The 20,485-nt window shown below is 42.6% G+C and overlaps 1 protein-coding gene across 2 annotated transcripts; it reads left to right on the forward strand.

Moving 5' to 3' along the window:
- The first annotated feature begins 22 nt into the window (after positions 1 to 22).
- camk1db (calcium/calmodulin-dependent protein kinase 1Db) lies at positions 23 to 20,450 on the forward strand. Of its 2 annotated transcripts, none has more exons than XM_034534907.1 (11): positions 23 to 855; positions 9,145 to 9,276; positions 10,339 to 10,413; positions 12,486 to 12,624; positions 12,965 to 13,091; positions 13,321 to 13,396; positions 14,574 to 14,686; positions 15,306 to 15,384; positions 15,691 to 15,794; positions 16,126 to 16,213; positions 16,338 to 16,485. In XM_034534907.1, exons 1-11 carry the CDS (start codon positions 761 to 763, stop codon positions 16,360 to 16,362), a joined length of 1,053 nt encoding a protein of 350 aa, XP_034390798.1. In that variant the 5' UTR covers positions 23 to 760; the 3' UTR covers positions 16,363 to 16,485. The 2 variants fall into 2 exon arrangements, with proteins under 2 accessions (XP_034390798.1, XP_034390797.1); XM_034534906.1 differs by lacking the exon at positions 15,691 to 15,794 and adding an exon at positions 18,443 to 20,450 and having other exon boundaries at positions 26 to 855; positions 16,338 to 16,494.
- Positions 20,451 to 20,485: the final 35 nt, after the last annotated feature.

Below are 20,485 nucleotides of genomic sequence, written 5' to 3' on the forward strand. Positions count from 1 at the left end.
GCAACTGCTTGTGCAACGTTACCACGCGCGAGCCCGAGACGCTTCAATTAAACGTGTTCTCGCCGGAAAACACCGACTCCGATCGCTCCGGCGGAGTTTCCATCGGGCCGGTGATGGTGGTTTGGTGCAATGCGAACACTTAAACCGTTCACTGTGCACGCGGGCAGACAGACAGGCAGTCAGACAGTCAGGCAGGCAGGCAGACAGGCAGGCAGACAGACAGGCAAGCAGACAGGAGCAGCAGCCTCCCACTCCTCCGCTATAACGACCACACAGCAGCTCGGATGCGGACTGACAAGTGTCACCTCCTCCTGCAGGTAGCCCGACCTCAGCTCACCGCATCGCCGCCTCCTTGACACTGACTGAAACCCGCCCGCAGGAGGAGGAGGAGGAGGAGGAGGCAGGAGGCAGGAGGAGGCAGGAGGAGAGCCTGGTTTCCCCGTCACATTGATCTGAACAGTGGGGAAGCTCTGAGTCGGGATCCGTTACGTCAAACAGATTAGTCAAATAACCTCTCGGGCTAGGACATACCTCCTCCTTGGGCTTGCCTGCTGAGGAGAAGCAAGGCAGTCTGACAAATAGCCAGGAAACCCTTTGGCGAAATACAGAAGTGCACTACTTTTCTTTCTCTCTTTTTGTTGTTGTTCTTCTTTTTGTTGTTGTTGCCGTGTCTGGGGTGAGACGACTGTTGTGATCCTCCAGCCGCGCGTCTCCTCTTCTCTCCTGCCTCGTCTCCTCTCCCCACCCCGCCTGGTGCGAAATGGCGAAAGAAAACGGCGAGTCCAGCGATGGGTCTTGGAAAAAGCACGTCGATGATATCAAGAACATATTTGACTTCAAGGAAGTCCTCGGGACGTGAGTACAACGAGATAACAGAAACTTTGTATCCAGTTGTGCGAACGAGCGAGACGACGATGACACATTGCACCGATTTAACGGAATCGAACAGGCGGACTGACAGCTGTTGAATTACCGGAGACACACACACACACACACACACACACACACACAGAGAGAAACTTACAGCCGTTAATATTGTTTTTAAAAATTCCATATTGCAGCCTCAGTTAATAGTTCAGGGTGCGGAAACGATGCTAATGTGTGAAGTCAGACACGCGCGCGATGCCCCCTTCGTTATGTCACAGTTCATTCAAGAAACCACTGCAGCGTGTGTTTTTCCTATTCTTCTCTGCCCGCAGATCAGATCAGAGCTGAAGCATGTGGCCTCACAAGAGCAGGCAGCCATTTATGTTGGGGTCGTTTTGATACACAACTAGCAGGGAGCATTTGCATCCACTCGAAGTACTGAAATGAACTCCCAAATGTGAGGCACCGTCTGTGGTGGCTTGGTGCTCCTTCAAACGGACTGCCTTGTGTCTGGCTTTAACAGACAAATACTCATTCGTACTGTCAACACTCTTATGGGAACTGCTCGCTTCCATTCGTTGAGGGACCACTTTGGTTGAAGTTATTCTCTTGCCCTTGGACCTCCCGAGCAGACAAAATTCCAGAGTTTATTTTTGGGCCGATGTTAGTTCTGCTTGTCTTTTCTTCTTCGAGTAAGTTATTCCGCTGACGAGAGAGACCCCCGAATGGAAGACCCCAAACTGCTAGAGGTCTCAGGCAGTCAATCTTGTGACATCACACAGTATATCTCTCATTTCCCCCTGCTGGGTCCTTGCCCCCTTAAAGACATCCTCCCTCAAATGAGAGGAAGTTAATGAGGTGATGTTTGTATTGTTGGAAATTCAGGGGAAGGGCCGTGTGGAGGATGTAGTTGGTCTCTCTGGGGAAGTATGTTTCTTTAATTTGGACTGGTGGTGTCGAGCTGAGCAAAAAAAGAAAGAAATGTAGCCCCTAGTTAGCTCTGTTGTAATATAGTGTGCATCATTTTGTGTAAACTTATTAATCGTTGTCCTCATCTCATTTTGTGCTGTTCGGCATGACAAAGAGACCAGAAGCAGCATCATAAAAATCTCTTCCAGATTGGTGATTCATAAAGCGCACTCGACACTTCATCTGCTGCACTAAACAGGCAGACATTCCTACCCGGAGGCCGTTCTGATTTCCCCAAGGCTTTCATGTATGTGTGAAGCGCCTTTGAATAACAGCAGTGAATCATCGTGATTTACTGTCCGCACAATGGCCAGGTTGGAGGAACACTCATCCCTCGCCCACGACCCCGGCGCACATATCGTGCACAGCCTCCTCGCCCTGAAAGTCCCATTTCCTAGTTCCTGTGTGTCTTAGTCAAGAGTGCCTCTTGTCACACAGCAGGGTTCACAACAGGCCTCCTGGGGCAGAGAAGCCCGGCAGCTTTGCTTTGAGGATTAAACATGGACAAGGAAGGAGTGCTGGTCAGAGGAAGAGACATAGAATATCCTCCTCCTCCTCTTCCTCCTGCTGCTCCCCCTTTTCAACTGTAGCTTCCTCATCAGGTTTCGCTGTGAGCGTCCAAGAGGGATCATCTCTCTACAGCTTTCACATTCATTGCTCCCAACACACCAGCAGTGGAAGTACATTTACTCAAGTACTATACTTAAGGACAACTTTGAGGTACTTTATACTTTTACCCGACAACATTACACAGAGGAGTTAACAAGCAGATTCATATTTGAGTAGTATATTTTATGAAATATGATACATTGTTGGAGATAGCTGGTTTCGATAAGTTGAAACCAGCTATACCTCCACCAGCTACAACAATAACAACAGTCATAAGAATACAACATTAAACAACACAAAACTGACATGGGCCCTTTTGCTGCATTTAAGTACATTTTAGTGATTTTAGTGACACTGTAAGTTTCATTGATGCACATTTTGCTGTTAATACTTCTGTAGTTGTACCTTTTTTATTTTGAAGGCGAGACTGTGACCTGTAACAGAGTATTGTTTACATTGTGCTCTTGCTACTTTTACTTCGGTCAAGTTTACATTATCCACCCCTGCTGCACAAACGTTTTATTTCCACCCCAGCTGGAGGCCGGACTGTGACCCTTATGACTGACAGATATTGATAGTCGTTCGGGGAGTAAGCGCATCGTGCTTTGGCCACACTTCCTGCGCTTGTTTTCTTGCATTAACTACTGCGGCTTAATGAGTTCTTCGCCACTGAAGCCAGTCCACCTACCTCATTGCCACTTTGCCTCGTGGCTAATTTCAGAGCCTTAAGCTGCTGATGCTTTGTGGGAGCAACTTAAGTAACCTGACCACAAGCACCTTGAGAGATCCCAGTTGGCAAGTGTTGTGACCGTGCAGCAGAAGGGGCCTAACCCTAAACCTAACCCCACTCCCAGTGAGGATGTAGACGTTTGTCTGAGATGCCTTTTACCACCCGACTCGAGCCAACTGATTAATAAGGATGCACAGAGTCTCTTTCCGAGATTGTTTCTTTTGCAAGATAACATGAGGATTGCTGAGGCTCTGACATCTTTGTCAGTGGCCGTCACAATAAAAAAATGTAAAAGACAGCGGTTAAGAAACGGTATTTAATGTGCTTGAGTTACATGATGGCCAATCTGCTTGTAAAGCTCTCCGTCACCGTTCTAAAACACTCTGTAGAGCTGAGGGGAACCGTGGGCTCTTCTTTGCGAGTGACCCCCATCGCTATGTAATCCTTTGTTGAAATATTGATTCAGTCAAAATAATTTTGGCTCATATCGATATTTAACAATGGGAAACGAGTGCTTCCTGTATGGTGAGGACGGTTATTGCAGTGGCTTGTATTTGTTGATCAGTCTGATGGCCTGAGGATAAAAGCTGTTCCTCTGCGCTTCACACTTCTACCTTCGTGCCAGAGGGCGCACCGCATTGCGTTTGGGGTGAGTGGTGCTCGGATGAAGCTGCAGGCTCTCCTTTTTATTTTTATTTGTTTTAAATGTCATGGCCAAAAATGATACTTTCCACCTTCATTCTTTCTCTCTTCCTTCCTTTTTTCCCAGAGCATCTTTTTCTGAGTTTAAAGGGCCGTAGGTGTCCTCTGTTAGCCGACCACACAAAGCTTAGCTGATACATTCAAGCCACTTATTGACGACTAAAGTCACGTCTTAAGAATTATTTTCGCCATCAAAGAGGAACATTCTTGAAATGAATGAATGAACAATGAACTCTGCATTCAACATTACCCTGGCTCTGACAAAGCTCTCTTTCGTGACGGCCTTCATTCATTGATCACTTTCTGAAACTCGGCTTGTGTAGAGACTAGTTTGGTCCTTGATGCAGGGAAAATGGCAGCTAGGCAACTAGGATGTAGTCCTCTGAAGAAGCCACTACCCACCACCACTGTCCTCCGGCTACATTCACTGTGGGTGGAGACACTTTGTCGTTGACCATAACAATGGAGAGTCAAATAAGATGATGCATAGTATATTTTAATGCTTTCCATTTTTATCCGTGTCCCTCCCTCCACAGTGACTTCCTGCAAAGCCCCAGTGTGCTATCCTCTGCACTCCAGACTGGCCTGTATCAAAGCACAGGAAGCGATAATCACCCCTATTAAAATAATTCAGCTTCACTCCAACGCGCTGATCTGAGGCTTCAGACAGATTTCTGCCAAACATTTCCCTCGAGCGATAGATATGTCTGCCTCTTTTAGTTGTTTATGAGTGGCATTGGCTCTTACCACCCTGTAAACTGACCATCTTTCTCTGTTTGATCAGCAGTCTGATGTGCATATTCCTGGAAAGTAGCCTCAGGTCCCTGTGTGTCAATGGGTAATGGCTTCCAGCTTCATTCGTTGGGACTGAGAGCTTCTGGATTTCATTCAAGTCGTATTATTGTTGAGTTGATTTAACTCCACAGCACCAGATCAATGCAGTTTACTACCTGGAAGGACATGCAACTAGTGCTGGCTGGTCTGGCAGCAAGAACAAGATGGAGATGGAGGTGACGTGTTTGATTTGTCCCGGCGACACTTCAAAACATACAAATATCCAGTTTACTCCCAAATAAGATCAAGAAAAGTAACAAATCCCCACATGTAAGCAATTTTGCTTGAGAAGTGATTTAAATGAATCAAAGTAGAGGCAGACTGATTTTCGTCAATTCTTTATTTGACAAATAATTTCATAGAAAGCATGTGATCATCTTATAAAATACGGTACATTTGAGATTAAACTACCCATCAGAATGTAAAGTAGTTCAAATGAGCTTTAAAATGATTGACTATTGAACCGCTAAGAATATTTGAATTCTATTTAATAACGTTACACTGACGGGGACAGCAATCTGCCTGCATCATGAGTACTTTTTCGTATGTTTTAACTTTTTCATGTCTATCTTTAAATTATAATTTTTTCACAAATCCAGTATCAGCCAGGCTGTAATGGAGTATTTTTTTATTTGTATTTATTTATTTATTTAATTATTATTTTTATTCATGATTGTGTCACCGCTTTTACTTAAAGTATCTGAATACTTCTTCCAGTATTGGCCTTATAAATATTCTTTACAGCAAACTACCTCACTTACTACCTTACAGATGACTGATGCTGAAGCAGAAAGGCCCGTATTGGTGTTTTCCACATGATGGTGAGAGTAGCACCAGTTTACAAAAGCGTAGCATATCACAGCTGAGCAGATGGTCTGTTAGAAAAAAGGTTTTTTTTGTTTAACTTTAAAACTGTTGCCAGCATAATTTACACAACTGTGTACATTTATGTTTACTGTACATTTATTCTGATGACAGGTTCATTTCATATCCGTGTGCTCGTGATTAGGAGAATCAGTGATTGTCCCATAGAGCCAAGCTGTCGACATTCATTTTACCTGCATTTTTCTGCAAGTATAGATTGTATAATCTGTCATGTTTCTGGTTAAAGCTGTCGTTGCATCGTGGAAGGTGGATTTTGAACACAGGAGGCCGCACCAGTTATTGCTCCACCTGGATTATCAAGTCTGACTTTTCCATCCCACATGTTGCGTAACGGTGCCACTGTGGTGCATCTTACACAAGATGATTCAGTGTGATTACTCAGCGCAATAAAGTAAATGTCAATAAGCCAGCCTCAACCCCAACTCCCCCCACCGCCTCCAACAACACCCCCTCCATCGGAAAAAAAACAACCTGTGACCCTTCATTTTCATAATCGCCGTAAGGACGACCGCCTGAGGTCATGGCCTGAGAAAGTTTTCTGTCTGGATTGTTTGAGACACTTTGCATCTGCAGCATCCGCCGCAGGTTTCACACAGATCACCGCCCACATTCTCATTTCACATTAGTCAGCCGGTTTGGCTCCGCTGGCCTGCAGTGTGGTGATGTTGTGTGACCGAACACAGGCACGCTCACACACTGTCATCAAAGAAAAGGGAGCTCTGGGAAGAACTTAAAATTCCAATATTATTATTCAACCGAGTGAGTCAGTGTGCTGAATGACCGTGAGGCCTGTGACACTGGGTCAGAAGCATTCTGCAGCCATACACTCAAATGTATCTTGCGCGTTAGAGTTTCAATAAAGGATGCGATGGAGTGTTCCTCTCATCACTTAACGCTCATCACCAGACCAGATCGAGGATTACTTCAGAGATGAATTACGTGTGCAGGTTGTCTCATAGGATGGTGGAGTTTTGTCGTGCTGCAGCACAAATAACCTTTATTTTACTCATCGATTCTGATAGTTTTCTCGATTTAATGGTTTAGTCTATGAAAAAGTAATGAATAACATATTGCTTTTGCTTATTTACGATCATATGTGACAAAGAAAAACACAAAATGTTCACATTTAAAACATCTGCAACCAGGAAATTCTTTTAGAAAACCGTCTACCTTTTGTGTGTGTGCATATGTATGTGCAGAGGGAGCATGCGGGCGGTAGCATCACCATATGTCTCAAACAAACACACATCACACCTTTTTCTTTCCTGTGAATTGGGAATTAATAGACTGGATGCTTGCAGCACAGTTTGCCGTGCTTCATGCGTTGACGGAGCGAAGGAAGTCACAGGCTTGGATTCTGTCATATTGTCATTGACAGGAAGTGATGTTGCTGCTTGTCAATATGGTTAGCAGGGAAACAGAACTGGTGCGAAACACCATTTCAGGTTTCCTGTGGTTTTTGTCATTGTGTGTCTCCTGCTGCAGAAAGTGTGCTCTGAACCTCCCCCCTCCCCCTCAACACTCTACCCTTCAAAAAAAGAGCAACCATGATCGTCGTTTGACAGACCGTGCGTGTTGATGGAGGAAATTTCCGCACAACTGGGGACATCGGTCGCATGCGTTGAATAGAAATGATGCTCGTGGTCCTCACGGCAACAGCTGTGGTGGGAAGATAGTGGTGTGACAGGCCAGCAAGTGATGCACCCACTCCCCTCACGTACACGAGGCCGTGAATTTACATATTGTCCCAGGTCACATGTCAGAATGAGGTCAAAGTCGGCGGGGCGTGCGCTCCAAGCCCCTTCAGTTTGTCTGAGTGTGTTCAACCTCATCACACCTGCAGGGCCGGGGCTTTGCGACCCCCGTAGTGTGTTTGTTTGTTCACAGTTGGTGTTTATGTGTTGTGGCTCTGACTGACCTCCCCCCCGCCCCGCCTCTTGTGATGGTGGGGTGAGGGATTAGCGTGGATTTGATGGCCTCGTGGGAGTGGCGCTGAGTTTAGAGCCCGTTGGGAGGAACTGATTACACTTTGAGTACATAATGGACCTTTGGATGTTGGCCATCTTGCTTTTTGTAGAGCGGTGGATCATTTAAGATGTGTTATGTCCCTTTCACTTCTGTGTAACCGATGACGATCCAACGAGACGCTTATTTCTGCAATGAAACATTTTGTCAGAAAGGAATGAAATTATAACGCAGGAGGCAGATAGCTGCTATTTTTATATTCTCTGGGCTTGTCCTTTTTATCCAAGAGATTACTGAAGAGATAATGGTGGATTAGAAATGAATTGCTCTTGTGTTACATTATACCTTTGGCACCGTCACGTGACATTTATGGCATAAATATTTCCTTAAAAAGCACTTCAGTGACCAGCAAGAAAGTCATCGCACAGAAATGGCTTCTGAAAAACGCTCCAACAAGAATGACTGCATTGAAATAGTCGAGATTGAAATAAACAGTATTGAGAAACTGACCTTAATCCCAAGACTGCGATGCGAAATATTGGAAAAAATGTTAATGAATTACAGTACCTGCTGCCAACATCCAACTCATTACATACCGTACGTCGTTTATAGAGCCTTTTGCTGTACAAGTGTTGTGTATCCAATGACGGCCCTCTCAATAGAATAAATAATTAATATTAAATAAATATAAAGTTGCACAAAATAAAACCTTTTATTTCCGAGGACAAAAAGAAAGAAAAAAAAACCACAGCTGTAGTTGACAGTATAATAATAGAAAACATGTATTTCTAAAGGTGATCAATAATTTATAAACTGCAGTTGGACCACAGCTCTCTCGAAAGTCTAAGCACTTTGGCCTCAGACTCAATTTATTATTTAATTCCTTATGCTGATGCGTTGCAGCAAAACCAGCTTTCGTCAGTCATGACTTCATCAGTGGATCAAGGATTTTCTTTTTAGATCACAGTAGTTGTTTTGGTCCAGTGAACATGACCCTGAGAGTTTCCAATCAAATGATCCTTTCTTCATGTTCACATTAAGCCCTTCTGAGGGTGCACGGAGGAAAAAGGTGCCTTTTTGAAGGTGTGCAATAAAAAGAAAGAAAGGAGAGTGGGAAGCGATCACGCTGCCTGCTCAGCGAGATTTATTAAGGTGGACTAAATGTGGTATCATAGCAACAGATACTGATTGCTTGAGCAAATATTCCCTTAATTCCGTATTTGTTTTTAAAGGCTCTCGTGGATGGGGACAGATGGTCCGAGGAAGACACGCTATCTGCCGTCCTAAATGGGTGTTTTTTTTTTTTTTAGAGGTTTTAAAAGTGTTTGCCAAGCCTTTGGCTGCACACGAGCACCGAGCGTAAGCCAACACAGACGGCTGTTGGTCATCGTCGGGGACTTTGCCAGTTCTCAGTAAATATTCACAATATGCTGTTTGTGCACTCTGGCCTATCTGCGCCTCTGAGTGCCCTCTATCCACTCAGCGCCGATAGGTTTTCTGTGTCAATATTGACTGAATGCATATGCAGAACTAACTTGTTTCTCTCTCCCTCCCCTCTCTCTGCCTCCCTCTCTCTCTTGCAGCGGTGCGTTTTCTGAAGTGGTGATGGCTCGGGAGAAGGCCACGGGAAAGATGGTGGCAATCAAGTGCATCCCGAAAAAAGCGCTGAAGGGAAAGGAGACGAGTATCGAGAACGAAATCGCCGTGCTCAGGAAGTAGGTACCGCATGGCTGAGCCGCGGGGGAGTATGTAGAAGAAGAACACTGCACTTTAGAAAAAGGGTCACCACCTCGTGGCGTCCTCGGGGAAGCTTGTGTGTGTGTGTGCCTCTCCTCAGAGTGATGACTATGAGTTGGGATGCAGGTGCCGCTCAGTGTATTTAACAGCCATTGCCAGGCTTAAGTGACTTACTTGTCGGATCTCATCTATCCACCATTTTGGGACACACCCACACACACACACACACACACACAAACACACACACAAACACACACACAAACACACACACACACACACACAGACAACACATCCTCCTCCAGGGCCTGATGGGTAATTCCCCAGAGAAGCTCAGTTATCAGTCACTCTTCAAGTGAGCTTGACAGTTGTTGGGTGTAGTTGCCTGGTTACAGTTGCTATCCTTTTGACTTCCTCCCTTTTTTTTCCCCTTCTCTTGCTGTTTTTATTCCTCATCCCCTTTTCTCCCTCTTTTCACACTCTTTAGCTCTGTTAGTTTAACAGCCCTGAAACTGCAACCTCATATTCGTTCAGGGCTTCTTTCTGAAAGGAAGTTGTGAAGGTTACTTCGTCCTTTGAGACTCTCCATCCTCCTCCTCTTCCACCCCCAGCTTTTCCCTTTGAGCCAACTGCCCTTGTGAGCACCCTCTGTCATCTGCATGTCTCTGTGCAGAAGCTTTATTTTATTTTTTTAGTAACCTTGTTGTTTGGTTGCCAGGACACAGACTCCCCTCCCCCCCACCACCCCCCACCCCACCACCACACACACACTCCCCCCTCCTCCTCCATCACACACACAAAAGGTTTTTCCCTTGAGTGAGTACACACTTTGCCAGCTTGATTTTCAACAAGCGTGAATATACACGTGTACACAAATACAGTGTGATTACAAAATGCTGCTAAATGAAGCAACAAAAGAAAATTCAGTTGGCAGTGCTTCATTTTAACAAAAGAAAAAGCTAATTGCCCCTCATTAATGGGCTGTGCTGAAATGAACCAAGGCTGACAGCAAGCACAGTGAATTTTCTGTCCTCCCTCTGCAGGATAAAGCATGAGAATATTGTGGCTCTGGAGGACATTTACGAGAGCTCAAACCACCTGTACCTCATCATGCAGCTGTAAGTACATCAACTTTGTTTTGTTCGGGTTAGCTCTTTGTCTCCCATCCGGTCATCCATTTTGATAATGTGCTGTTGTTGTTTTTATTGTCTTGAATAAGCATCTGTTATGTCCTTGTGGCATTTTTTTTTCTCCCTCAGATGAATGTGAATACAGTAATGCTTTTACAATGAACGAGATATTAAAAATATTGTTCTCTGAAGGTTAGATAAGAAGATTGATACCACTCTAATATCCGTCTGTGGCAGAGGTCGTGTGGCAGATTGTTACACTCAAGTATTATTATTATTATTATTATTATAGTATTTGAGTCACAGAGTGAGGCATCTGTTTTTTAGAAAATCACTTTTTGCTGTTCTGAAGGTATTTCCAGGAACCTCACACACACCTGGATGCAAGAATATTCTATCCGCTGCACGACACAAAATATTTGTATTCCTATCTGCCAGACATTTGACAGAAGGAAAACATTAGCACATAATTTTTCTTTACAAAAAAAATAAATATAATAAAGATAGTATTTGATAGTATGTACAGTATATTTACTATACTAGAAAGTAACACTAATATAGAGAAGTATAATTGATAATTAAATGTTTTCATTTGAGTTCATGTCATACAAAGACTGCGTCGTTTCAGGCTACGACCGCAAGACACCAGGAAGTCACTGCAACTTGACATAACATTGCATAACCCTCCGTACAAATTACAACTTCATGTTTTGAACTTGTGTTTTCGTACAGATCAAACTAATATAAAATAGTTTATGAACTTGATAAATGCTGCTGGGCTGTTTAAAAAAAATTGTAAAGCTAAGCTAACGGTCTCCTGGCCTCGGCTTCATATTCACTGCACAGACAGCGGTATCAATCTTCGGCAACAAAGAGAATGAGCATATTTTCTTTAAGCTCAGAAAGCTTGAGCTTCAGCTTGAGTCGAGGCCGTCGCAACTGTATATTCTACTTAATGGTCATATTTGAGGACTGAGTTTAAAGTGTTGCAAATATCTTGTGAAATGTATTTGAGTCCGTCTGTGAAGGCGTATGTGTGAAAACCTCTTTGTCGTTTTCCTGTGTGGCATATGTCGTCATTATTTTAGAGACCTTTCCCCTCACCACATCATTTCACAGCGTTTGTGACTAATGCACCAGCGATTATCCGCTCTCATTGTACCTCTGTAAAGGTGCGCCATGTTGCCTTTAAGTCTCACTTCTAAAAATGGTGATTGACAGTTGTCCTTTTAAAGCGTGCACGTAATCAAAATAGATGCACAACGTAATCACTCACTTTTCCTTTTGCAAATGCATTGATTTAAGGTGCATCAGTTGCAAAGCTTTCAGGTTTACATAATGTGACAAAGGAACGAGTCTCAGAAGTCCCGATGACATATGATGCACACTGGAAAACTACATTTGGAAAAATCAAGTAGCCCACAATCTAAACACCAGCCGCAAATTAATCATCCAGTCAATTCTTGCACTGGACTGAATGAGATATTTATGTTTTGTATTCCACTGAACGTGTACCAGTGTCATTGTTGAGTTTCAGTAACAATTATAACCTTTATTTATTATAAGTAAAAATAGCAAAACAAAGGTACAAAGAGCATAACATTCAAAAAAGAAACTGTAAATAAATACATGCCATAACTAAATTAATTTGGAAGATACATGTAGCCTATCAAATGAACTGAAAACACAATTCACAAAAAGACCCCTTCATACAGAAATGCAGGTGTGTGGACTTTTTTTTTAATGATAGATTTAAAGGAATGAATCAATAAGGACTAATTATAGTTTGGGGGGGGGCCCTGCCAGTGAATGCAACATCTGCAGGATCTAAGGTGGCGTACAGCTACATATGGCTTCAAAATTAAGAAAATATTGCTTTTAGAAAGGACAATGGAAACGGAGCAGAATGTTTCCGTTGTTTTGTCCAGCCCACCTGGTACTAATGTCAAATGTCAGCCGATCAACTTTTTTTGTTGTTTTACATTAAATCAGTCATTTGTGTTTCGGTAATATACTAACATTACAATGAGCATAAATTCCTAAACTTGTCTGTGGTACAGGGTGTCTGGAGGCGAGCTGTTTGACCGCATCGTAGAGAAAGGTTTCTACACAGAGATGGATGCCAGTCGGCTCATTCGACAGGTTTTGGATGCAGTCAACTATCTGCACACTATGGGCATAGTGCACAGAGACCTAAAGGTACAACAGGGAATTCACTCAGTCGTACTGAGAGGGGAAATCCCTGCTATTTAACCTAAGTGAATGATATTATGTGAGTGCTTTATGAGGATCATCCACAGAGGTTAAATGTCGGGGATTTTCCTTCTCGGGTAAAACTGATGAAGCCTCTTGGATGAGCTTTAAAACTCTTGATTGACAAATCCATGGGATTTAGTTTCACATTTTGTCTGATATTTTGCCGCCTGGTCGACTGAAATTAATCCAGACAAACAGTACATGAGGTCATATGATCACACACACACACACACACACACACACTGATGCAATGTTTACAAACTCTTTTCCTCTTTATTTCAAGCCTGAGAACCTGCTGTACTTCAGTCCCCACGATGAATCAAAAATCATGATCAGTGACTTTGGCTTGTCAAAGATGGAGGGAACGGGTGACGTGATGGCCACCGCCTGTGGGACTCCAGGATACGTTGGTGAGGACGCCCTCTGAGTTCTGGAAATATCCACCGAGATAATCAGATGCACTAGTTGGCTAAACATGATCTAATCTAATCTGCCAGAAGCCGCAGGTCAACCTTAGCCATCTGCTGCAGGCAAACCAACAACCATTTGCATTCTTCTCCAGCCCCTGTGTCATGATGAATGGTCAAAACACTCGATGAGAGTTATTCTTTAAAAAAAGGAAACATGTCTTTGTTCCAGCTCCTGAGGTTTTGGCTCAGAGGCCCTACAGTAAAGCTGTGGACTGCTGGTCCATTGGGGTCATCGCTTATATTCTGTAAGTGTTCACTTTTAAATATAAATATGGTTATTAACTCAAGCTTTTTTTTGTGTGCATATGCATGTTTTCATATGTTTAAAAAAAAAGAAGTGTTTATTTCAATAGGAAGTTCAGAAACCACCAGCAAAACCTCATAATGACAATAAAAATGGGTTTAGATTTGGTACACAGCTTTAGTGATGTCTGGGAGCATGCTAATTATTGCCAATTAGCACGAAACACAAAGTACAGCTGAGGCTGCTGGGAATTTCATAAGCTTTGGATATAATTTAATATTGGATACATTTAAATAAGAACAGATGTAATTAGGTGTCATCCTGAAGGGAACATGAATATCAAATTTCCCTGGTAACAATTGTGGAGATATTTCACTTTGAAACAAAAATATTAATCTCGAGTAGGAGCTAGAGGAAAACAAGATTATTAGGACTCATCCTCTGGGGATCATGAATGTCTTTACCACATTTCATGGGAATCCTCCTCGCGTTGTCAAGATATTTCAGTCTGGATCAAAGTTGTGTTTCGGTAAATGAAATTATGAAGTCATCTAGAGGCACACCATAGCGTGGCTGAAATAGTAAAAACAAAACAAAGAAAACATTGATAAGATAAATATGAAAGATAGATTAAAGAAAACCTGAATGCAGTCTAAAACAATCGGACATGAAATTCATGAAAACAAATCCCAATTATTATATATATATATATATATATATATATATATATATATATATATATATACACCATTTGATCGGATTGAGTCAGAGCCTACAAAGCTTTCAGTGTAAAGTGTTGCTGCCAAATTAATTAAGTGTCTTGCTCATTAGCAAAGAGAAAATCTCTCGTCTCGTTATCCATTCGTTAGGTGTGAGGAATTTTAAGGTAATTAAGTTTCTGTAGCTTGAGTTATGGAATATTTATACTGTTTCATAATTTAAATCATGTAATTTTTTTTAATATGAACTGTTTTTGTCCTATTTTTCCCCTCTTAGCCTTCATGTATTCTCTATAATCCCTCTGAACCGTCTCCTGTTGTATGCTATAGGAAAAATCTAACTGTGTGAGATTAGGTCACAGCAAATCCTTTTTTAGATTTGGGTTCAAGTTTCCAACATCAGCTACATGACGGCACTCACACAGATTGTTGTGTAATCATCCATCTTCATCTATTCAGGCTGTGTGGTTACCCTCCTTTCTATGACGAGAACGATTCGAAGCTCTTTGAGCAGATTCTCAAGGCAGACTATGAGTTTGACGCACCGTACTGGGATGACATATCAGACTCCGGTGAGCTATTGTGTGTAACACTTTATTTTACAGGTCCCATTGTTTTCTAATCATTTTTAATAAAGGAACAGAAAGGGTTATTAGATGAATTTAATTAATAGGCCTGACTAAATTTGGCAGCGAGTTAAATACCCTTGTTTAAGTGGCATGGAGAAGAAATATAAAGCTTTTTTTTTTTTTCTTTTTCTTTAACCTCCATTCAGTTTGGAAAATAAAATGAAACTTTAATTTATTTTACACCCTCTATGTACCCCTGTAGCTCTTTTTATTTTCCTGATTTTGGGTCTTGACACAGATGAAACAAAATGATCTCATGCCTTTTTTCCCAGTGTAACATTTAACGGTTAAATAACTAGTAGATATTAAATAAAGTAATATTTTATTGGGTTTAAATATTCCTATTATTTCAAGGAAATCAGCCACATATTGTAACCTCCACACTACTGTCACATTTCCTGGTTAAACTAAAATAATTAAACTTGTATTTTACGAATACATTGCATAGTTTCCAGGAACAGCCTTCGTGAAATCTTGTGATTGGAGCACACTACGCTGTTACAGAGTATACAACATGTTCTCAGCTGGACATGTTTTTCACCTTTTTCATTTCCCTCCACAGCCAAAGACTTCATCAGCTCCCTCATGGAGAAGGACCCAGAGAAGAGATTCATATGTGACCAGGCGCTTCAGCACCCTTGGTGAGAAGCTAGCTGCCGCACACCACACTGCATCCCGACCAGACAATCGCAGGGAACCACACACATTTTGGTGTGATTAAACCGCAGTATGACGCAGCTTGCCAGGCTTACGCATTTGTCATGGAGAAAATGTCCTCCCACTGTCATCTGTCGCCATGGCTCCGAGCCGCGAACCCACCTCTGCTCGTCACCGCCATCCCTCTGAAAGAAATCTGCTGAATAAATGGCATCCAATTAGCAGCTGGCATCCTGAAGGATCCTTGAAGAATGTGGAAGCTTTAATGAACAATTATGATGTCTTCCCAGGCCTGAGCTAACAAACCAAGCGGGCGTGGGCCGCTGTCTCCGGCTGAGGTGGCCAATATGGATAGGTCTGTTAGCCCCTAATGGGCCTTTGGGGACCTGGGCAGGTGGGGCCTCTCACACAAATATGTGGTTTGTGACACCAGTAACAGGTGTAATAACAGAGAGAAATGGCTTTCACTGACAAGGTTTAACACAGATATAGTATGATGAATGTGACAGACAGGGATGCAGTCTGTGTGAGCTCCTACAAAAACATTGCATCGATCAATCAAAGGCGTTTTGATTGATGGATGCAAAATTAATGATCCGAGTAAATAGGAAAAATGACGAGGATGATTCTCAGAGGTATTACAGATACAAATATAAATAATTTGGGTAATGCTGTGTGTGTATGTGTAAATTGCTATATGCGTCCTCTAAAACTTTAATTTTCAGGATTGCTGGAGACACAGCTCTCTGCAAGAACATACATGAGTCAGTCAGTCGACAGATGCGGAAAAACTTTGCCAAAAGCAAATGGAGGGTGAGCCCCCGAGACCGATCAGATCGAGCTTAAAAACACAATATCCTCTATCTGTTTGAATAGCAGAACACACACAGTGGTTTGTCTGGCGTTACATGTGTCTGTTTACACCCTCCCTTCACAGCAAGCCTTCAATGCGACGGCTGTGATCCGCCACATGAGGCGTCTACAGCTGGGCACCAGCTTTGGCAGCAGCGTCCACAACACCGTGTCCAACCCTCAGAGCCGCGCTCCAGCCAAGAGCCAGTCTGTGGACTGCGCCCCGCTCTCCCCGAAGGACTGTGAGTGACACTTCAGATGTCTCTGCAGACACGAACATGTCCAGGTTTTAGTGCCACCCCGCTGGCCTCTTCGCTGAGATAATTGGAAACCGTTTGAATGAAAACTACACCTCAGCAGCTTTTTAAACTGATTTGACATGATCCATGTGGTCACTTCATGTGTGGTGCCATTTAATTTAATATAAGATCTGTTATAGTACCACCTCAATAATAAACTTTGTTTACTAGTTATTTTATCAAAGCTAAATATACTTTTTCTATGTTGTGTTTTACTCCTTTTATTTGTTTTATATCATAGTACATTAATTAACTTTTATTTTGGACTGTTGGTCAAGATGTCACCTTTTAGTATAAAATGAATTAATAGACAATTTATGTGTTCTCTTTATGGGTTAATTATATATTGTAATGGTGTCAGTTCAATATGCTGTGCTTGACAACAATGGCAAAGTCCTCTTAAATCGAGTTCCACTAATGAGCCTTTAAACCACATATTATGGTTTTCATCAGCAGATAGTTTTCTGAGTTGTCATGGAAATAGCTCGTTATTATTATCTCTTTCAGGAAAGTCATGCGATCACTTGCGCATATCTGTGCATGTCCGTGAGTGAGGGAGTATGCACCTATTTGTCTGCTAATCATGTATTCTGCTGCAGCTGTATCATATTTTGGGTGTCTAGTTATGGCTGAATACTGAAGGACCTCTCATGGTTGTGGTGACTCACACCTGTTATTGCCTGTTTTATTCTGCCATTGACTCCTCTCTCTGTGCTCTAACCTGGCCGCTGGCCTTTAGCGGCTGCAAGTGATGAAACAGTTGAGTGCATTGCCGAACCCCAGCTGCTGCTCTCTTTAAGTGGGCATCAACTTCCCGTGTGTACGTGTATTGTCGGAAAAATAGAAATGATGCCGAAATTATTGAAAACCACAAACACTGGGTTGTGTTAATTCAATCACACAATACAGCAGTAGTCGTTGCAGACACACGTAGCCAAGAACTGCAGTCTACCTATTTTCTGCTATCTCGACACCATAATGTTTCTACCATTTTCAAGATCAAAAATAAAAATAAATGGAACTTAAAGGATGAGCCAGGTGATATTTCATATTTTTCTTCTGGTCCATAAAGCCAAAGAAAAGGCCGATCATGAATTGCTCCGACTGTAACGTCTCTGTAACCTGATGAGGCGTATTCTTCTGTGTCATAGAGCTCCGTTGTTGTCCAAACACTATTAAAACGCCATAAATGAGTCACACTTTTGCAGTGGGTGACTTCATTATGATGAACATTGTAGTTTATTGCCACCCTGCTGCTGTCATCAGAGTGTTAATCTGTGGCTGAAAATGATTTACTCCAATTTGAGTAACATTTGCTAACACAGTGCTCAGTGTTATCTTTTTTTAGAAAATGTTTTGAGGATGAGTGCCACTGACAGGCACAGGTATTCGTTAAGTATTGACTGATGACCATGAGGTCGAATTGTGCTCGCTCAGCACTTATTTGTACGATGTGCAGTGTGACCATGTTGGGTAAAATCCGTTTATGTTGTTCTGAAAAGGCCTCGTTCAATTGCCGAATGAAAAACTGGTCAGCATAGAGAGGAGGAGATGCTCTATCATTTCAATTCTGGGGATAATAGCACAGATTTTCAGCCAGTCTCTCCCGGATGACATTTAAAAATTGACAGAGGTTGTTGTGTAACGCATAACAAAAGACAGCTGAGGGAGAAGTTAAAACCACGACTCCTCTCTTGGGAGGTGGGTGTGAATGTATTCCAATGTCAGAAAGATGGAGGTGGGGGGAGTTTCTAAGTTTATTCGACCATCCGATAAACACTTCTTCAGAAGCGTCCTGGCGCCTGAACACATTGGTGGTTTTACTCTATACTCAACACATTTCCAGACTCATCCTTTTCACTTTTCAATAAAACTACATTTCCTCCCTCAGGTCCTCCAATTGAACCGTTGCCCTCTGCTGTGAAAGTGTACAATCAGGACTCTGACGCCCCCTCTGCTGTACTGGAGGAACCATCCGCGGCGGCCGAGCCGTCGCGCCCGCGGCCCTCCACCGTCACGGTCATCCACACTGGGACTAAATGACGCCAGGTTCCGCGGGAGGTGAGCTGGGAGACCACAGAGCTTTGAGACGGGAAACCACCATCCCAGGCCTCAACGTCGTCGCCCAGTTTGCTCATCCCGCAACCTCCCATCTGTTTCTGCCAACCACGGGAGGAATTTGAGGAGCGTTGGCTCAGCCCGGCAACCCCGCTGCTTCCCTTCCCACTCTCATACAGACCTGGAAGTACAGAGGGGAAGATGCTCACCAGAAGTTGTTATTGTGGAAGCCAGACACTCAGCCTGGATCATGGTTATCTGGCAGATAAACAGGCAGCTGAGAAGTGCCACACTAAAGGGAACTTTTTAATTGACGCTGCTATCAGTTTTGACTGAGTGTCTTGAGAAAAGGACGCTCCGCTGTATGCCTTGTGTAAATATCCTGCCTGGAAATGTTGAATGGTGTCATGTTATGCAAGTGAAATATAGGCTTCAAACTGTGGTAAATAATTGTGACATCACCTGCACTCTGAACGTCTTCTTGTCGTTTTGACAGCTCTTGTTAATTTGCTGTGGTGTTTGCTACAATGGCTCCCAACAGTGTGACAGTGTGTGTTATCTCTTTGCTTTAAAGTGTGCGAACAGGAAAGGTGAGCAGGACGATGTGCTTCAATCACGGCTGTGATCGCTGAGAGGCCTGGTGCATTGCACCAATGTATTGGATTATTTATTTTCTTACAATATATATTATGACTTTTGTAACATGTGTAAATGTGCTATTAGGACAGGACTGAAAAGTTATTGAATTGAATGACGAAGACACAGTATATAATAGGTGTTACTTTGTAATTGATGTTTTATTTGATGAATTATATTTTGGACGTGACTGTGAAGTAACTCCTTGACCACAGGAGGGCAACCATGTGTTTGCTGCTGTGTGACCAGTTCTCAGGGATCCAACATTGAAACCAACCAAACCCATCTCACTGCTGATGAGGAGGGATGAAATAGTTGAAAAATTAAAACCTCCATAACCTGCATGTGATTCTAATGTGCCATTGGGAGAGTTTGACAGGTGTTTTCTCTCTTTTTAAATCCATCATCATTGGCAGTATGAGTGTAATGTAACTTGTACTGAATGGATTGTGTTTCCCTTTAAAAACCTTGAATCATATTTGGATTTAAAGAATGTTGTGTTCATCAGTGAAGTGAGCGTAACAATGTAAACTGACAAATGAATGCAAATGTACTATCTTCATAACAATTGCTCCCACTGCAGAATTAATCAGTAGTGTTCAGTTCAGTAGTCGTAATATCGTGCTCTGCTTCCGCTCATGGAGCGGCTGGTCTGAGAACAGCTCAGTCACTCTGTGTTTAATCACTGTGCTTTCATACCAGCCTGTTGAATTTAGCAGAAAGACTCTAGAGACTTCCACACAGAGAAAAGAAGGTATCTGTCTCTGTATTTTCTCTGTGGTACCTCCTATTTAAATTGGAATCCCTCAACATGAATGGCAAAAAAAAAAAGGGACACTCCACCAAAATATGCCCAATATCGAGGGCTTTGCCATCTTGAATTATCAAATGTGGTGAATATTGACATCTATACTTACTGTAAATACAAAGCTCAACAAGACAGTTAGCTTGGGACTTGAGTGTTCATTTTTGTCTTCCCCTATATTTCCCCCCCCCTCCCAAAAAAACATCAGCAGAAAGCAGAATTCTGACAAGCCCCTCCATTTGCATGTATAACATATTGTTGCAGAAATGTGCTGTGGAGTTGTAGAGATTCATGTATTAAAAAAATGCATGCATGAGTTGTTGCTTCTTGAAGAGGGAGTACATGGTAAAATTAGTTCAGTTTGTACACATTTATTACAATAAAAATACAGATTTTTAAATGATTGCTTAAAGACTTCATTTCATCACAAGTGAG

Source organism: Cyclopterus lumpus, chromosome 6 (assembly GCF_009769545.1).
Source record: "Cyclopterus lumpus isolate fCycLum1 chromosome 6, fCycLum1.pri, whole genome shotgun sequence".
Classification (NCBI taxonomy): Eukaryota; Metazoa; Chordata; class Actinopteri; order Perciformes; family Cyclopteridae; genus Cyclopterus; species Cyclopterus lumpus.